This window comes from Neovison vison, chromosome 7 (assembly GCF_020171115.1).
Source record: "Neovison vison isolate M4711 chromosome 7, ASM_NN_V1, whole genome shotgun sequence".
NCBI lineage: Eukaryota > Metazoa > Chordata > Mammalia > Carnivora > Mustelidae > Neogale > Neogale vison.
In genome coordinates, this window is record NC_058097.1 from 179,302,816 (window position 1) to 179,319,131 (window position 16,316).

The 16,316-nt window shown below is 48.3% G+C and overlaps 1 protein-coding gene across 2 annotated transcripts in view; it reads right to left on the reverse strand.

Annotated features, from left to right (window-relative positions):
* Positions 1-8,147, reverse strand: part of ABTB2 (ankyrin repeat and BTB domain containing 2) — a 170,987-nt gene extending 162,840 nt beyond the window's left edge. For both annotated transcript variants that reach the window (XM_044259055.1, XM_044259056.1), the window contains exon 1: positions 6,890-8,147. In XM_044259055.1, the coding sequence (XP_044114990.1) occupies positions 6,890-7,772 (883 nt within the window). In that variant the 5' untranslated portion in view covers positions 7,773-8,147. The remainder of the gene's footprint in view (positions 1-6,889) is intronic.
* Between the last annotated feature and the right edge of the window lie 8,169 nt (positions 8,148-16,316).

A 16,316-nucleotide genomic window follows, 5' to 3' on the forward strand; every position in this document is an offset into this window, starting at 1 on the left:
TCAGCACCATCCTTGCCAACCAAAGTCAGCCACGCTGGACTTCCTTGCAAGGATCTGGGCATATGCTTTGCTTTCCCTACCAGACCCCACGCTCCCCGATAGTCAAGATCAATTCTTGCCCTCCTCCAACTTGTCTCCATTGCCCGTCCATAGCCTGCTCTCAGGAAGAAGCCGAGTAATGAGGCCGGCATGCACATCTCCGCTTACTTGGGCTGTGCTCCCTCGCCTTCTCCTCCCAGTTCGGCATGGGGCTCCGAACATGCTGCCAGAGCTGCAAAACCATTTAGGCCTTTTTTTTTAAAAAAAAAAAAAAACAAGCAAGACGACCACAAAGTATGTTTACATGACAGGCCAGCAAAACACAAAACACCTGCTGTCCCGTGGCTCAGGACTTGGCAACTGCAACAAGCGGGGGCCAATATCCATAGTGGAATTGCTCCCTGGGGCCGGGAGCCTGGCGTGTGCACTGCCACAGTCCTCAGTGCAGTGGGCCAGGCAGGAGCTCAGGGTGGGGAAGGGGGTCTGATCTCACTGCCCTGTGCCAGCCAGCTTCATCTTGGGGACAATCATAACGGAGCAGGGTGCGAGGGTGCTTTTTCCAGATTCCCTAACTTCCCTCTACCTATTAGTCACCAAGGAAATCCTTGTGGCTACTCCTTGTCACCCTGGAATTTGGGTCACGATCTCCCCCTGCACTAGAGATTCCCACTACAGCAAAAGCAAATAAGACTAGTACATTCAACATGAGTCTGCAAAAACACAGCAATAATTAGAATTAATATTTTATGCACCAGAGTACAGAGTTCCTTACAGGGGCTTTTATTAAATCCTCAGAGTCATCCTGTGAGGTGGGTACTGTTTCTCAATCCCCAGCGATTTTGCCCCCCAGGGGACATCTGGCAATGTCTGGGGATGCTTTTGATGGTCACGCTGGCAGCAGGGAGGGGAGGGAATGCTGCGGGCATCCTAGTGGGTAGAGGCCCGGATACCACAAAGTGCCCCACAATCCACAGGACTTCCTCCACAACAAAAACCATCCAGTCCCACAGGTCAGCAGGGACAAGCTTCGAGAAATCCTGTTAGAAGAAAACTAGGGCATAGAAGTGAACCTGCCCAGAGTCTCACAGCCTCTCAGGTAAGGTGCCAGGAAGGACCCCCAGGGAGGCCGACCCTGTGCTCTGCTCTTCACACTGACCCCAGCCGCTAGGCCACCCCGGGAGCCCCCACTTGGCACCAAGGGCAGGGCCCCACACAGAAGAACCAGCCCCTCGTTTTCCCATAGATCAACGGAGATGTGGAGCCACCGGCTGGAGGCATGGGCCCCAACTCAGACTTCAGAGCCAAAGCATTCCGGGGCCTGCTATGCAGGCTGCTTCTCTCCCCAGGCTCCCAGCACTGATATTTTGCCCCGTGAAGGCTGCTTCAGGAAATCATAAAGGCTCTTCTGCCAACTCCAGATCCCATGAACTGAGCTCCCAGAGACCAGTGGCTGAAACGCAGGCTCCCTTGGGGTGCCTTTCCTACTGGGTTTCTTCCTGTCCTGAACTGACTCACCCTCCGTACGAGTCTGGCAGCGGAGGCCACAGCTTTTCCATTGCACTGGGCTGACTGCTCACCAAGCAGCTGACCCTTGCCAGGCCCTCCCTGCCCCTGAGGGGCAGCAACCGGGGGTCCTTAAGGCCCATGGCACCTGTGGCATTCGCTCTGGGACAGCCAGAAACACTGACGCAGAGTAAGGCAGACCCCTCTGGGGGCCCATCTGTGCCCAGATCTTGAAGCCTGGTTTTCACCATTGGTTAGGAAGACTCACTGGCCAAACCCATTTAGGGCGCCCGGACCCAGCAGGCCGCCGACCGATAAAATCTGTCATAAATACTGCTGTCACTAAGAGTTCGGTGGGGAGGGTCGCATATATTTCCTCACACCTTTATTCCCAGGAAAAGCACGGGCCTAAGGCTTGGGCAATCCGGGGCCCAGTCCTGCCACATCTATAACCTCACTGTGAATTTTGGGAAAGGGCTATCCTGTTCCATGGATTTTTATGGGGATCCAGTAAGGTCATGGATGAAAAATGTTTCAGGTGCTGCACAGAGCATGGAAGTGTGGAGATGGGGCCAAGCGTCCACCCCCATCCTGTCAGGCAAAGGCCAAGTACAGACAGTGGGACAGATAAGCACCAGCCCAAGGATTGGCACCAACCCCATGTCTCCGGCTTGCCTTGGAACTTAGGTGTCGCTCATCCATCCCGGGAGTGTCTCAGCAGTGCCAGCCTTACTTCCTTCTCAGACGGGAGGCAGGGGGTCATCAAGTGATCTGAGCAAGAGTCATCAAGTGAGCTCACCCTCTGGGGCAGCTCTGGGGGTGAGGGAGGGGTGGGGGTCCTGTTCTTAGGGGAACTGGCTACCTCCATCTCGCAACTCAGTCCTCCTGCTGCCTATTAGACTTCTGCTGTGACACCCCCACTTTGGGTACTGCACCCTGAAGAGCTCCCCTATTTACCTTTGTAATACAAATGAAACCCCTCCATTTACATCTACTCAGCACAGCTGGCCTCCGGAACCCTGTGAGAAATCAGGGTATCAAAGGTTGAATGAGGTTCCTGATGCTTGGGAACCCCCCAAACGCTGCCTCTGTTCATCAAGAACTTGAAATTCTCTGCCACGATATTAAAAGGGGGAAGACTCTTCCACGGTGTCCAAGGATTTCAAGCAACTTTCCGAAATTAAACATCTGGCGGCAGAATCATTTATTTGCCCAACGAGTTTGTACAGAGCTCCTACTATGCACCAGACGCCCTGTGGGGTCCCGGGGAGACAACGAGCTCACAGTGGGGTCGGTGAGACAGACCCAAGCAGGAAATGATATGAGCATATGCTCTGGGGGCTGCAGAAACACGGAGGAGAGGCGGCTCAGTCGGGGGTGGAGGAGTCAGGTAAAGCCTTCTGGAAAAAGCAGAACAACTCCACCTTGTTCCTCTAACTACTCGAGGCTGGGTTGCATTTCTCCGGCAGTCAAGGGGGAAAAAAATAAGTTTTCATTTCCAAAGCTTGCTTTGTTCCAGTTTTACCAGCTCCCTTGGCTTCAATAAAACTGTCCAAGAGAAGCTGCCCTCCTCCCTCAGACTACCCAGGTGTGAAAACTGATTAAATACCAACTAGCGCCTCAATTAACTCTTGCCCCCTTCGTTGACGATCTTCAGGGAAATCTCCTTATCATCTTCTTGCTAACAGAGTCCTCCAGGAGAACGGCACACCCGCTGTAGACACAGCCCTTGTACTTCTTGGCTGTAAATGACATGGTTGGGCCTTGCTTCTGATGATAAATAACCAAATAATTCAGACAAGTCCCGAGTCACTAGATTTTGCCTAGAGATTCTTCAATAGCAGTGGTACTGATACACTTCCTATTACCAGTGACATGCCAAAGAGGCCCTCCTTGGCTGTCATTTAGATTAGCTCTAGTCACATTATCCCATTACCTTGCCTTTTTTTTTTTTAAAATAACATTTACTACTAAGGGTAAAATCCCTGTTTGTCACTGGTTTATAAGCTTCATGAGAGGTGGACCCTCCCCTCCTTCTCCCCTTAATCCACAGCACTTCTAATGCCCAGCAGTGGGCACAGGGTCAGTGCTCAGTAAATACTTGTTGAATGAACTGCTAGCCTTTACTAAGCATTTACTGTGTGCTAAGATCTTTAAATCTATGATCTCACCCAATCCTCATACCAACCTCATAAGGCAGGTGCAGCTATGACCCCTCATTTTACAGATGATAATGCTTAAGAAATGTGCCCCGGGTCACTCTTATAAAGAGCAGAGGTGACAGAGATCGCCTTCCTTACCTCCGTGAAGGGGCTACTCTTGGGGACTTCCTGGTTACTGCTTTGGAGCAAGGACATTCTCAGCAAAAACCTCATTTCATATACAGGCTTGGAACTGAAGAGGATTTTCTCAAATGCTTTGAGCACTCATGAAAGCTTCGTAAGACAAACAGCCCAGAAGAAACCCAGGATTGAGTCTCAGTATCAGACTTACACGCAGGGATAGGAAAGAGCAGGCGCCGGCAGGGGGTGGGGTGGGGTGGGGTGCGGGCAGCGAACCGGAGAGGTTTCTATTTTCTGCCAGCTCCATGCTTATAAATACTATGTCCCATAAGGAAGCCACGGAGATACTATGTGCCTTAATGACACCGGGAACACGGACATCAATACCGAATGAGCAAGTGATAGAGAACTCCTGCTGCTCTGCGAAGCTGAGATCATGTTGTATAAACGCTACAGAACTTTTATCATCCATCCTGGGCTGAGCAAAACCATATTCGCCCAGCACTCTGAGTAATGGCCAGAGTAGATGGATTAGGGCCCTTAAATTCCTCGTTGCAAGACATTAAAAGTTTAAGAGCCCCATATAGCTGAGTCAAATGCATGTGCCCATGCTGTATAATTAGCAGGCACAACAACAATAAAGCTATAATTGAAAGGGAAGACCAGCAGGACAAGAACACGAACTGGCACCCTCCTCCCAAGTGTAGCCACTGCTCCCTTGGTCTTCACCTGCGCAAACGGTAGCTTCCGCGTGACACAGGTTTGGATCTCCCATTCCTTCCCTGAGCAATTTCTGCTTCCCTCTGAAGTCAGCTTTCAGGCATAAGTAATTCACCGCTCCTCTACTAAACATTCCTTTCACTTTGTCTAAACAGACTTCATAAATCAACCTAGTTACTGTTTACGGAGGCCACCGGCAGGATCTCATGTATAAAAAATGAGCATCCGTGCTCCTAAGTGGAAGCGGAGGGTCGCCTTGCCTGCAAGAGACTTCCCAGGAGACCAGGGAAGGCACAGAAGGAGACGCTTGCTTGGGATGTCCAGGGAGCCCTGCTGTCACGTGGCATCCTGCTGTCTTGAGTAGCACTGCTTGAGAAGGATTGTTTGGAGTAAGGGAGGAGGCTCAATGATGGGGTCAAAAACTCAGCCTGTAAGGAAATCCCAAGGAGTGATGATCCTAGATAAGAAATGGCATTTTGGGGTAAGCCCTTTAGTGGAAGACAGCTATGTTCTAGCAATTCCTGGCTACTCTGCCTTTTCAGGGGACCCTGGAGAGGCAGCTGTTCTTCCTAGCTTCAATTTGCAGTTGGAAAAACTGAGAAGTTCCTCTACCTGCTGCGTACCAGCTGAGCACGAAGGGCATTTTTAGTTCTGTTTGGCACCTCTTTTTCCATTTTTTCCTAGTCTGGTCTACAGGCTCAGGGCCTCCGTCTTTTCTCCTAGGGAGCTTTCCTTCTTTGAGCTCAGTCTGGGCCTCCCCCGCAGCCTAAAAGTACAGGATTCTCCCCTGGGCTATGATGGTGGGTGGAAATTCCCCTGCCCTCCACTTCCTCTCTTGGATCTCATGTTCCCGGTGTTGATACCACAAACTCAGAAGGCAAAGCACAATTATCAGCTGTGACATCATCAACACAGATTCTGGGCTGACCTCTACTCTGACCTCAGAGGAGGAAAATTAAAAGGCAAGTGCTCTTCCATTCCAGGCATCATCTTTGGTGGTGCCAGAATTAAAACCCAAACCAAGGAAGGGCTAAGCAAAGTCATGCCGCTACACAAAAACTATCTTCAAAATGAGGCTTAGACGTCAGCTGCCATCCTTGGAAACTGGACTGGTAAGAATGAAGCTGTTTCCTCTCCTCTGATGGCCAAAAGCTTCAACTCTGGAACCTGCCCAGCCTCAGATTTTAGCTTTGTCACTTAATGTCTGTGTAATCTTGGGTAAATTGCTTAACAATTGTGAGCCTTCGTTTCCCTATCAGTATAATGAGGATCATACTAGAGAGTACCTACTTAATAGAATTGCTAGGATTTCTTGAATTAATGTATGAAGTGCTAAGAATAGGGACTGACATACTGTTAAGTGCTCACTTTAAATTTTAGCTATTTTGATGTTCAACCATCACCCGCCTGGCCTCTTCCACGGACTACTTGTTTGCCACCGAAGGCTGTCCCCAAAATGGCCTTCCAATCAGATTGCAAGGATGTCTAGCCATAGTACCATTCTAAATTTATGGTTTGCTGACTTCTGAAATTGGAGTCTGGTAGGCAGTTTGCTGTTAAATGTATGTCACACCCTCGCCTTACCAGGGTGAAGGTCAAGTGCTTCCCTTCCACCCTTTGCACTGAAGCCTTGTCATCCTTCAGAGAAGTGCAACTACCCAGTGTGGTTCCTTTCTCAAACTCCCCATCATGCAGTTGCCCGTCCCCCATCACCACGTTTACTGGGTCATCATTTCTTTTGGGAAAGCCCATAAGGTTGTGCATTTACTATAACACTGAGCACAAATAGTTAAGAACCCACCACTACTTTCCTGCTTCTAGGAGGAGGCCTGAAGTGCATCCTTGAAGCCTGCAAAGCTCAAGGCAGCTGCACCTGATCCTGGGCTTCCTGCTTCCTTCCTTCCATTCCACTTATACGAGGCTCAGGTCTTAAGAGTTTGGAGCCTCTGGCTGCTGCTATTGGGCTGGAGAGACTAGGGTCAGAGCCACATTCCATCTGCTCTGCTGCTGGGGAAAGACCACTAGAGATCCAGTCAAGCAAAGGTAAAGAGCAGCAGGGCAATCAGCTTCGTGGGAAAACAGGTTCAGGAATGGCTTGATCAAGAGCCTCAATCACTAAACAGCATCCACATAGTGATGATGCCACGGAATAACAGGATGTAGTACATCAACCTCCAAAAGCCAGCCACCTGCAAGAACCATCTAACGAATTCCATCCTCAAAACAAATGTTTTCTCCCAGGTCCTGGCACACTCACCAGCTTCGCCCTAGGAAATTCACCCCGTGGGTAGCCCAGGGCGGGAATTCTCTCCCATCTGTCCAAGGCCTGAGGCCCGCACACTTACCATTGGCGTTCTTGCCACAGATGAGATGTTCATAGGGCTGCAGGACGCCCCAGAGCTCAGCGTCGTTGTTGATGACCATCTCCAGGGCCTCGGGGGACACCTCCCCAGCCCCGGCCCCTCCGCCATCGGGGCTCTGGCTGGCCAGCACCCTGGCCCGGATCTCCTCCACAAGGTTCTCCATGCAGGCGGTGAGCGAAATGGCCGCGTACTCGTGGATGCGCACGGAGATGCGGGTGTCCACCATCCAACGGAAGAAACGGCCCACCGAGAAGGTGAGGCCACAGCGCGCCGACTTGCCCCGGCGCAGCCCGTCGCCGGCGCTCATGCTGTACAGAGACAGCGCCTTGACCGCGGCCACCGCGCAGCTCTCGGCCAGCGCCCAGCTGTGCACCAGGCGCACGGCGCTCTGCACTTCGAAGCGGGTGCACTTGGCGTGCAACACGCTCAGGCGCTGCGCCTCGCGGGCCACGCGGATGAGCGCCCTGCGGAGCAGCCCCGCCAGGCGCCGCACCGCCTCGGCGGAGAATAGGGGCAGCCGCCGGCCGCCCGCGCCTTTGCGAAGCACCCGGGCCACGTCTCCCTCGGTCCAGGGGAACTCCTCCAGCTCGGGGAGGCGCGGGCAGCGCGAGAAAAGGTCGGCCACTTCGGGGTCCTCGGGCAGCACCGTGTTCACCGTGTCCCAGCTGTTGTGGCGGCTGTTCATGGAGCCGGAGTAGCACCACCAGGCCGCCCCGCGGTGCTGCTGCGCCGAAGAGTTGAGCGCCTGCGAGTTGGACTTGGAGGACGAGAGGCTGAGTGAGCGGCACGAGTCCCCGGCCCCATACCCGGAGTCCAAGGTCAAGTCCTCCAGAGTCTTGAGAGTGGAGCTGTACGTCCCGGCCATGGGGATCCTGCCGGCGGTGGCCTCGCCGAGCGAGGGGCGCTCACAACTCCATGCTCCCTTCCCCAAGTGGGCAGGAACAGGCTCTAGGCTCTCCGGGGCGCCCTCCTTCCGCTCGGCGGCCGCATCGCCCGCCCGGAGGCCGCGGGAAGGTGGGCGAGATTCTCGGCGGCCGGGGCCCCGCGCGTCCAGCGTCCGACTCGAAGCTGTCACTGGAATGGGCCCCGCCGCTCCTCCGCGGCAGCCCCCTGGTCCTCCTCAGCCTCCCGCCAGCAGAGCGTCTGTCCTCCGCAGAGAAGGAATCCCGGGAGAACAGGGCGGTGGCAGAAGGAGGAGGCGGCTCGCGGCGCCGCGCGAGTCCGGGACCAGCCGGCGAGAAAGCGCTCAGCAAACTTCTGCGTCGCGCGGGCGGCCCGCACAGCTGGGTACCCAGCCGCCGCCGGCATGCAAATAACCCGGGGAGGCTCACCAATCATCGGCCGCGACGGGCAGGGGCTGCACCAATGATCTCCTCGAGGGGCGGTCACTATGCAGATTTCACGGGGCTGCGGGTGAAACCCCGCGGCGAGGGAGGCGGGGCTGGAGGCCGAGGGTCGGGTGAAGCGGCGGGGATGAAGGTGGAGGAGGGGGAAGAGCCCGCGAGCCCCCGGCAGCGCGGGGAGTTGCAAGCAGAGACCGGGAAAGGAGGGGTCGAAGCGTTAGGGTCCGGAGCTGACGATTTAACGAAAAATTTAAAGGAAAAGCCACGGTGCGCTGCCCCCTGCCCCCCGTCCAGGCACTGGGCGTTCGCAGCCCCCTTTCAAGCCCCCTTGCAACCGATGCTGACTTGTCGACTGTGGTCCCAGGGTTGGGAGGAGGGGTGTGGAACAGCCGCCTAGGGGAGGAGGCACCAGCCAGGCACCGCACCTCTCTCCCGGACTTTCTGACAGGCCCCTCCCGTTTCCTGAGATGAAACTCATTTGTGTTTAGTGGGAGGAGGGACATCCTTCCTTGCTTCTCCGGAATCCGTCTGGTTTTCTTTACGATGCTCTCCAGGTTCCAATCAGACCAGATCTGACGAATAGACGGGCTCCAGGAGGTCTGTGGTCCCCCTGCCTCCCCACCACGGGAAATTACGCAGTTTTCTGAGCATTAACTCTGGGGAGACGGTCCTAACTTTTATCAGAGTCTCAAAAGGGCCCGTGCCTTCAGCGTTACATTTGGACAGTACGACTGGCTGTCAGGTGGAGACTTTCTGTCCGGGGTGTGTCTGAGTGTGTGTGTGTGTGTGAAGGTGAGAAGGGTACCTAGCACTGGCCTGCGCTCCGGCACCTGGCGGCACGCACCACCTCCTGACCGTGTGCGCATGAAGGAGCCCTGCGCCCCGCCGGGACTCGGTTTCCTCCGGGGTGAAGCGAGTGCTGACCTCCAAGCAGCGCCCTTGTAAACCTGTCTCGGGCCCTGCGTCCAGAAGCGGTCAGCCAGAGCGCTGTGGTTCCAGCAGATCCACGCCCAGCCCTCTCCGTCCGCCTGCTGTCCTGCAGCTATGCACACACACGTGCTCGAACGTGCACATGCCCCCTCCGGTGCAACCGCAAAGTGAAGGAGGAGATTGTGCACGCGGTGCCCCCAAGTCAGCCTCCCCCGCTCCTCAAGGGCTCCTTTGTGCTGTATCTTACACAGTTCCAACTTCGGGCCGTGAGTTGGACACGAACTAGAAATGTCTGGTTTGTCTCTTTGCTTCTGAAATTAATGGCCCTTTCCCTGTGAAATTCCTTTTTTTTTTTCCCCCCTGTGGCAGTTTGGCTTAATTTTTCCTTTCTGCGGGTTTTTATTTATGCAATATCGCCGCCTCATGGTCAGGAGAGAGAACGGAGTCAAGGGTGAAAGCAACACGAAAGACACAAGTTCGCGAGCTCAAGTTAACAGAGGACACAAGGTGTGACTACAGCGGATGGAACTGAGATAAGTCAAAAGTGGGTATTGAGGTTCAACATGCCAAAAACGAAATGTGATGCAATTTTACAACTTATTAGCGGAAATATAATTTTAAAGCAAATGTCGCCCTCTAATGGACATTTAGAGGAAAGAAATTGCCCAAAAGTCGTTTTTATTTTTCCTCCCTGCTTCCCTCCCTCCCTCCCTTTCCTCCCTCCCTTCCTTCCCTCCTTCCTTCTCTCTCTTTCCTTCTTTCCTTTTTTGTTGTGCACACCCTTAAGAAGCAGAGAAAATTTCTTAACTGGAAATTTAAAACAGGAACTTACTGAGTGGAAAAGTTATCTAGGAAAGAGTCGATGCCATTTATCTTATAAATGACTTGATGACATAAAAGTGTAAAGACAATCAAACATGCCTACAGACAAATTTCAGAATCTTGTGGATGTTAAGCCACTCGCAAATATTTGTTCTGCAAAATTCAGCCATGGAAATTACTACTGGAAAAACAATTGAGTTTCATGAATAAATAAATTACAAAGAGAAAGAGATGGTTAGGAACCCTATACACTAAAAAGACTTAAGACATACCAACTAGTTAGTCATAATGTGTGGAATTTATCTGAAATTTGATTTTTTAGGATCAATAAACTTTTGACATTATGAAACAACTGGAAATCAGGAACATCGCCCAGATCTTTGCTATTATGAAATCTCTATTACTTTTTTGATGTGGTAATGGTAGTGTGGTATGTTTATTAAATACTCTTTACTTTTAGAGATACATAGTGCAATATGTGTTGTAACTTTTTCATAAGAAAAAGGAAGAAATTTCTTATGGGAAAATCTGGTAAAGGGACTAGAGAGTTATGAAAGTTGTCAAGATTGTAGATCTCTTGTCTTTCACATGTTCACCAAAGTCTTCTATGGCCAACTTGAGCACTGGACATACAAAGTAAACCCAGAGTGTGTCTCTTTGTGTTATATGTGATGGGGGGAGAAAGAAACATAGAAGGTAAAGAGACACAGAAGAGATAAGAGGTAGAGAGAAAGAAACATAGAAAGATAGAAATAAGAGGACAAGATACATTGAGAGCCATGTTAGAAATTAACCAGCTGATTGATTTCAGTTAGTCATTTGGGAAGTTGGCAAGCAGGGTGAAAAACTTTGGATCAAGAAAGAAAAGACATGGCTTCTTATACATACACGTGTGTGCTTAATTAAGGCAATCTGGTGGCAATGTGATTAATGTTAGGAATGCAAATTATATTAGAAGAAGGGGAAGTATCCTCCCAACCCAGGCCTGGCCCAAATATCATTTTTGGAGAAAAACAACTGTCATGTATCTGGACACATTAAAAAGAACATGATGAAACCATGACAAATATTGGGAGAATTCCCAGTGGAGTGAGTAATTAAAAATCTGAGATTGCCCATGCAAAAATATATAAGGGAGGAAACTTGAGATACAGTTTAGAAACTTTACCTTGGCTGATGTCTCATATTTTGTTATATAGTTTCTTACAAAATCAAAATCTATCTGGAGATTAAGGGATGAAATACTGTAGAATTTATCTTGAAAGCAAAGGGGTGGGGTGCCTGGGTGGCAGTTGAGGCTCTGCCTTCGACTCAGGTCATGATCTTGGGGTCCTGGGATCAAGCAGCGCATGCTTCCCCCTCTCTCTCGGTCTGCCTCTCTGCCTACTTGTGATCTCTCTCTGTCAAATAAATAAATAAAATCTTTAAAAAAGAGAGAGAGAGAAAGCAAAGAGGTTAAAACTAACTAAACTAAGTACAGGCAGAACTCTCATATGAGAAAGGTCGCTTATGTCCTTGACTTTAGGGAGAGACCAAGTTTCAATTTAGTTTGTGGATCGTTTTTGGTAAACTCTCAATAATATTCATTGAATACCTACTGGGTCTAGACTGTGCTAGACACTACAGAGGTGCGTTAGACAAGGTTCCTGCCATTGAAAAAAAATATTCAATATGCAGAGAGACAGGCATACGAGACTATTCTGCAAAATATGCTTTGCATATTTTGATTAAGGGTCACTGTCAGTTCTTTGACTCACCACACAGGTGGGTGCATGTAGAATAGACACGACACCAATACGAGGAAGAAAATACTCCATGCAACGCAAGGAGAGCTGGAAATGGTGCCCGGTGTTGTAAGGGTGTGCCATGTTCGTGGAGAAGTTTTGTGGCAGAAAATCCAGCAGAACCCTCCTTCACGAAAAAGGAACCAATGTTGTGGAAACTGTGAGATGATACTTCCATTCCATGCAACCCATGTTAGCCCAGTCCTGACACAGAGTTGTTGTTTCTCTCTCCCCCTTTTCTGGGCCTCATGACTAAAGAGATACACAGATCATTTGGAACAAAGAGCTCCCAAGATGACCCAGGGAAAAAGAAATCCACTTCTCCAAAGCACATTCTGCAGAATGGTGTTAGGGGTTGGTCTGTGAAACAAAGATCAGTAGTCACGTTTGGGAAATTCTGCATCCTGTTTCTCCCTCTAGTAGAGTCATGAGGGACAGTATTTCCTTTCGGGCTTTTCCATATTTCCTTGAACCTAGTATATACCAGGCTTAACTCGGCAGAGAATTTCTCCTGTCCTGGGGCTGCTGCAAAAGTAATTGGAACTTTTTATTTAGCTCAAAGCAGAGAAGACAGTGACCATGTTTATGAGTTTGCTCACGCAGAGATGGTAAGGCAAGACCCTTGGAAGCAATCCAGATAAATCCCAGAACAGAGCAACGTTCCCCACTAACCAATGTCTAAGGCTGGAGTTTAGTGATCTGTTAGACACAAATGTGATTCCAAAGGTAGGTCAAAACCTAGAGCACTGGTCCACAGGGGAAAAGGAGGTGGTGTGGGTTTGGGCACTGGCGCAGGTCAAAAGGTTTACAGAGTAAACCAGATGGGGGTGGGGTGGGGTGAGGTAAAGGTAGAGACTGTCTCTCCAAGTGGGGAATTCTCCTTATTAGCAACTGGTATCAGATTTGTTAGATGCTATTAGAGATGAAACCATCAGCACGTGGGGATTAAGGGCAAGAATTTTAGTGGATGGCCTGGAACTCAGAACTACAGAGAGGACAGAAACAAGAGGACAGAAGACCAAGGAACAGCCTCATGGCGGTAATAATGCCACATCCGCACAGATGAATATTCTGTATGTTTTTCAAAATGCACTGCCATTGTGTTCTTCCGCCCTGATATAGAGAATATCTTCGGTGAAATATGATACTCAACTCTGCAATATTTACTCAACATTCATCTTGTAAGACTCATCTGGCATTCTAACTGCAAACCTGAAGTCCCAGCTCCCTTTCTTGAAGGTCCTGATTCAAGAAGCCTGGAGCATGACCCAGGCAAAAGTATTTTCGACAAGCATTCCCAGAATGCTAAGGCATTTGTCTCTTAAAGAGAGACAAATGTACCAGAGTGCCGGAGGACTGGTACAAAAATGCTTATTCTTGAGCCATACCTGCAGAGTTTCTAATTCAGTAGGTCTGGGGCTGACGAAACTTTTTTTTTTTTTTTTTTTTTTAACCTATGGGTCTCTGGTAATTGGAATGCACAGTCTCGACGTCAGGATGTTCACATGTTTCCAGCAGGTGGCGCTCTTGCGCGTTTTGTTAAAAATGTGTTTGTTAAATGAGATTCTTGACTTACAAACTGGATCTTTAAACAAGTTTTAAATTTCCCAAGTGGATAGATTTGGGACCAAAGAGCTATTCCTATTTATGAATTCACTGCATAATCTGAAGATATTTCTGTCTTTCCTGAAGCAAGGATGCTCAATATTACAGGGGAGACTGCACACAGCTCCCAGCGCAAGGATGGATTGGAGGGAATGACCTTCAGAGTTCAGGGAGTGGTCTCTTCAGCTGTTTGAAGGCTGAATTGATTTGAAGACAAGGCTATGGTGGGAATATTCACTAATTTAGCACCAAAGCTTTAAAATTGAACCCCATTTTAGTCTTTTTAAAAAGCAGTCCAAAATAATCAACTTGGAATTGAAGAGCTTAGTGGGCATTAGGGATGACCCCCCTATTACAGATGAACACCAGAACGCAGAAACTTTTCTTGACTCAATTTGGTCAGCAAACCAGAATCAGACACATGATTAATAACCAAGATTTGTTGACTTCCACTTGGACGATCTTAGTTAAAAACTTCTTATTTTACTGAAAATTCCAAACATAGAAAGATAGAATTTGAGAATGAACCTCATGGACCTATAACCCAGCTTTCAGGATTATCCATTTATGGCAGCCTTGTTTACACTGTCACCTGCTTCCCCATCTCCCAGTATCTTTAAAAGCAAATTTCAAAGTTCGTAACATTGGGTAATGTCCATGTAAGTCTGTGTGCCAGGCTTATTCAGTGGTTTGAAGCAGGCTTAATAAGACCCTTTGTTGTTGTTGTTAAGATTTTGTTTATTTATTTGAGAGAGAAAGAGATGGCATGAGCAGGAGGAGCAGAGGGAGAGGGAGAGAGGATCTCAAGCAGACTCCATGCTGAGTGCGGAGCCAGACACGGGGCTCAGTCGCACAACGCTGGGGTCATGATCTGAGCTGAAATCAAGAGGGAGCTACTCAACCAAGTGCTTCACCCAGATGCCCCCATAATAGGACCATTTTTTTATTTTTTAAAGATTTTATTTATTTATTTGACAGAGATCACAAGTAGGCAGAGAGGCAGGCAGAGAGAAAGGAAGGCACTGAGCAGAGAGCCTGTTTTGGGGCTCGATCCTAGGACTCTGGGATCATGACCTGAGCCAAAGGCAGAGGCTTTAACTCACTGAGCCACCCAGGCGCCCCAACAGGACCAATCTTAATGTGAGACCTGCTAGTGTCACATTAATAAAACATGCCCCAGGGTTGCAAATTACTGCCCCCCATATGCCAAGAAGACACTTGGAAATGTGAGTGCTGCTTTAGATTGTGGGGTTAAGGGTACACTTGGTGAGGTATTACTTTCTCCTCCTATGTGAAAATAATTGTTTTCAGGATGAACAGCCACTATTAATCTGTTTTCTTAATTTCTGAATTGAAGCCAATACACTCCCCCCCTCCTTATCAAGGGGCTGTCTATAGGATTCTGAAGGGAGTAATTTTCTAATAATTATTTTTCCAGGGTATGGATTTTGGTTTTTAAATCATCACCCTCCCCTAAGTTAGAAATGTTTTTACAGTTTATATTAGGAATCTAGAATAGTAACTTTATTTGTAATATTTACATGTCTTTCTAGATGTAAAATTTGCATTTGGAAAAATACAATGAAGATAAGTACTAACTATAAACCCACTAATTAACAAACTGTACAGAATAGGAAGTAGAAGTTCTTTGCTTATTCCTTCAAGCTCATGCTCCTTAACAACTGGGCCTTCCAGAATTTTCGCTTGAGCTTCACAGACAGGTCTTCTTCTGCACACATAAACACACACACATATGCACACTTTTTTTTTCTTTTCATAGGGATGAATTTATATTATGCACATGTTCTGCAAGACATCATATGACAAGATAATGTGGACATCTTTCTGAGTTAGTAATGTATTTTACTGCAGTCTTTCAATGACAGAACAATATTCTATTGCATGGTATACCAGAATTTCTTCAGCTAGTCCTTTACTGACGGGCTTCTCTTCTAATCTTTCTTCCCTTTTCCTTCTTCCTCTTTCCCTCCTTTCCCTCCATCTCCTCACCCTTTCTCTTTCCTTCCTCCCTTTTTCCCTTCTTCCTTCCTTCATTCCTTCCTTCCTTCCATTTCTTCCTTTCCTCCTCTGCTGTACAAATAATGCTAATAAACTTTCTTGTACATAAATATTTCTCTCTTTTCAATTATTTCTATATGATAGATTCCTAGAGGTGGGATTATGGGTCACTGGGTATGCTCTTTATTTTTTTTTTTAAATATGTCACCAAATTTTCCCCCAAATGTTATACCAATTTATATGCTGCCTTCTCAAAGCCTACATATCTTCCACACAGCAGAGTTCCTACTCAGCTTCTAAGTGAAACTTTGCCTAGTAGTCTAACCCATATTAATTTGTGATTTACCTATCACTCAGTGCCTTTGTCTGTTTCATACATGACTGTTCTGAAAACAATACACTTTGCTAGAGAGATTTATGAGCAAATGATATGCCTATTTCAAATGTTACAAGGTTTCACTTCTTGGAATTTGTGGTTAGAAAATTAGTTTAGCAACAACAACAACAACAAAATCCATTACTGTATTGTGATTCTAAAAAAGAAACAATGTTAATATCTAACAAGGCTTACATTTCCCTGCTTCAGACCTGGATCTGTTAATTCTCCAGAAAGCCCCAGTTCCTTTTAGTCAGGTCCCCTGGAATTATCTTCCCCGTGAAGCTTTCTATATATAATCGTCCCACACCGTACCCCACACCCAACTCCACTTCGGCTGTAATCATCTCATATCATAGTGTGATGAGATTCCTGTTTACTTGTTTGAATTTTTCCGTTTTACTGTAAGCTCCTTGAAGGCAGCAATTTTATCTCATTTAACTGTGTATTCCTGTTTCCTACTTAGCGCAGGCCCAGGGAAAGCATTCCATATTCTTGTTGAATAGATGAACAAATGAAATTTATCATGT